The sequence below is a fragment of the Malus domestica genome, chromosome 11 (genome assembly GCF_042453785.1).
Source record: "Malus domestica chromosome 11, GDT2T_hap1".
In the NCBI taxonomy this organism is placed as follows: domain Eukaryota; kingdom Viridiplantae; phylum Streptophyta; class Magnoliopsida; order Rosales; family Rosaceae; genus Malus; species Malus domestica.
In genome coordinates, this window is record NC_091671.1 from 6,003,879 (window position 1) to 6,006,266 (window position 2,388).

The following is a 2,388-nucleotide window of genomic DNA, read 5'->3' on the forward strand; positions in this document are numbered from 1 at the left end:
TTCGAAAACCGAACCGAACCGATATATATATTTAATTATTTTTTTCAATGTTTATAAATAGTTTAGTCATACAATTATAACAAAACAGAACTTGTTGTGAAGTTGGTTAGTGAAACTTTCCAAGTTGGTGGAGGGCATGAGTTCGAACCCTCTTCACGCCCCTCGGATTTTGGGATTTTTTTTTTAAAAATTTTTTATAATCAAATCAATAAAACCCTAGCAGCCACACTTTTTCTATTTGTCACTTCCCTCATCTCTCTCTGCGCAGCCACACCTCCAGACAGTACTTCCTCCATGCCTCCAATTTCTCCCTCTTCTCTCTCTCGTCCCCTCTTCTCTCTCAGTCCTCCCTCAAGCTCCAGCACCGATCCCCATGGCTGCGAGCGTGCAGACCCTGCAGCAACCCTTCCTCTCACTCGCCGTCGCCGTCTCTAGCACCCATCCTCGTCGCCGTCTCTCAGCGATCTTTCTCTTATCCCTCTCACTCGCCGTCGACTTTCTCTCGCCGGTTCAAGGCTCAAGTGTCGACCCACAAATCCCCTCCTTTGCAAGGTTAGTCTCTCACCCCATGATGCGTTTTGCAGATTTTTTTTTTCAATTTCGTTGGTTTTGAACTTCTGATGAATTTGATCTGTAGCTTCTAAATTTCATGGTTTTGCAATTTGTTTTGAGTTGCTGCAGATTACTTGTTGTTTGTTGTGTCTGAGATTGTGAATAACTAGTTTAATCCATCTGGTAGTAAATTTAAAGTGGAAGCGGAGAGGAAGATCATTTTGGAGGTGAGGGAGGGACAAAATAATGAAATGGCTTGTGAAAATTTAAGTGGGAAAAGAACCGAACCCAGCCCTACCCGAACTTGCCATTCAGCAGATCCTTCCTTTCGTAAAGGTTGCACATCTCACTTAACCTATGGTTATACTTTCCCTAAGAAGTTTGTTGTAGTTTTTAGGCAGTTCTAAATACTGTTATGCTTTTACTTACTATGTTTGCCTGCCATAGGAATTGTCGACAGATTCTTCCCAGCACGTTCGTTCTGCATTGGCTTCAGTAATACTGGGAATGGCACAAGTTTTAGGAAAGGCAAGAAAATTTTGGGGCTGTTATTTAATTCAAATTCTTACTTCGAAGCTAATTTTTCTCCCTCTCACTGCAGGATGCAACTATAGAGCAGCTGCTGCCTATTTTTCTTTCTCTTCTAAAAGACGAGTTTCCTGATGTTTCAATATCTCATGTTTGAAGGCTTCTGGTTTGAGTATTGATGTTTCAATATCTCATGTTTATCTCTTGGCTCAGAAAAGCAAAAAGAACAAGAAAAGGAGTGATGTTTATGGGTTTTTGTTTCTTTTCCATCATCATATACAATGAATTTGCTGCCTATGATGGTTAATCAACTAAAAACATAGAATCCTTTTCTGTGGGTGGTTGACAGGTGGTGTGATTTCAAAATGTATAAATTGTAGTATTCGGTGATGCAATATTGCCTCGTTTTAGATCTATTTTACTGAGAAAAAAAAAAACCGAAAAAAAACCGAAACCGAACCGAAAAAACCGAACCGAAATTTCGGTTTGGTTTCGGTTTTGGCAAAAAACCGAACCGAAAAGAACCGAACCCAGCCCTAGCTCACTTTAGCGACACGTGTCACTCGAAATCTTATCCGAAAATTTATTGAGATTACATCTCGACAAGAAATCTGAAGAGTTACTCACATCACGTGTCACTCGAAATCCTATCCGAAAAATTATTAAGATTACATCTCGACAAGAAATCTAGAGAGTTACTCACGTTAATGACACGTGTCACTTAAAATCCTATCTGGGAAATTATTGAGATTACATCTCGACAAGAAATCTGGAGAGTTACTCACGTTAGCGATATGTGTCACTCGAAATCCTATCAAAAAGATTATTGAGATTATAGAATGATAAGAAATCCGGAGGCTTATTCATTTGGTGACAAGTGACACTCAAAATATGTCCGAAAACCTTATTTTAATATGGTAGTTTAATTAAGTAACCATATTAATTCAATTAAAATAATAAATTATGTTTGGCCTATGGCCCTTTGGCCCCCTCGGTTGGAGATGATTTTTTATCAAATGACTATGTTTTGCCTATAGCCCTTTGGTCCCCTCGGTTGGAGATGATATAAAATCTGGCATGGCACTGTTCATTAAAATATAATTTCTTGGAGGGCTATAAGGCTAAAGGGAGCCTTCTGGCCTTCTTTCGGTTGGAAATGGGCTAAGCTCCTTGTTTTTAGTACTTGAGGCAGCATGCAATGCATGCTTAATAAGATCCATACAATAGAAAGGAAAAAAGAGGGTGAAAGATAGAGAAAGATAGTGTTAGGGTTTTACATGTAGAGTTTGTATTAGCATGGTTGTTTTT

The 2,388-nt window shown here is 39.1% G+C and overlaps 1 protein-coding gene across 1 annotated transcript; it reads left to right on the forward strand.

Annotated features, from left to right (window-relative positions):
- Window positions 1-233: 233 nt before the first annotated feature.
- LOC139189616 (uncharacterized) lies at window positions 234-1,375 on the forward strand. Its single transcript, XM_070808645.1, has 4 exons — window positions 234-552; window positions 740-888; window positions 1,000-1,080; window positions 1,154-1,375. The coding sequence occupies exons 1-4, from the start codon at window positions 374-376 to the stop codon at window positions 1,213-1,215; spliced, it is 471 nt and encodes a 156-aa protein (XP_070664746.1). The 5' UTR covers window positions 234-373; the 3' UTR covers window positions 1,216-1,375.
- Window positions 1,376-2,388: the final 1,013 nt, after the last annotated feature.

What these genes read in the sequence shown, in the direction of transcription:
- LOC139189616 (XM_070808645.1), top strand. Translation starts at nt 374, where the DNA reads ATGGCTGCGAGCGTGCAGACCCTGCAGCAACCCTTCCTCTCACTCGCC. An exon ending in CAAATCCCCTCCTTTGCAAG is followed by an intron (nt 553 to 739) that starts GTTAGTCTCTCA and finishes TCCATCTGGTAG; the next exon opens with TAAATTTAAAGTGGAAGCGG. An exon ending in TGGCACAAGTTTTAGGAAAG is followed by an intron (nt 1,081 to 1,153) that starts GCAAGAAAATTT and finishes CTCTCACTGCAG; the next exon opens with GATGCAACTATAGAGCAGCT.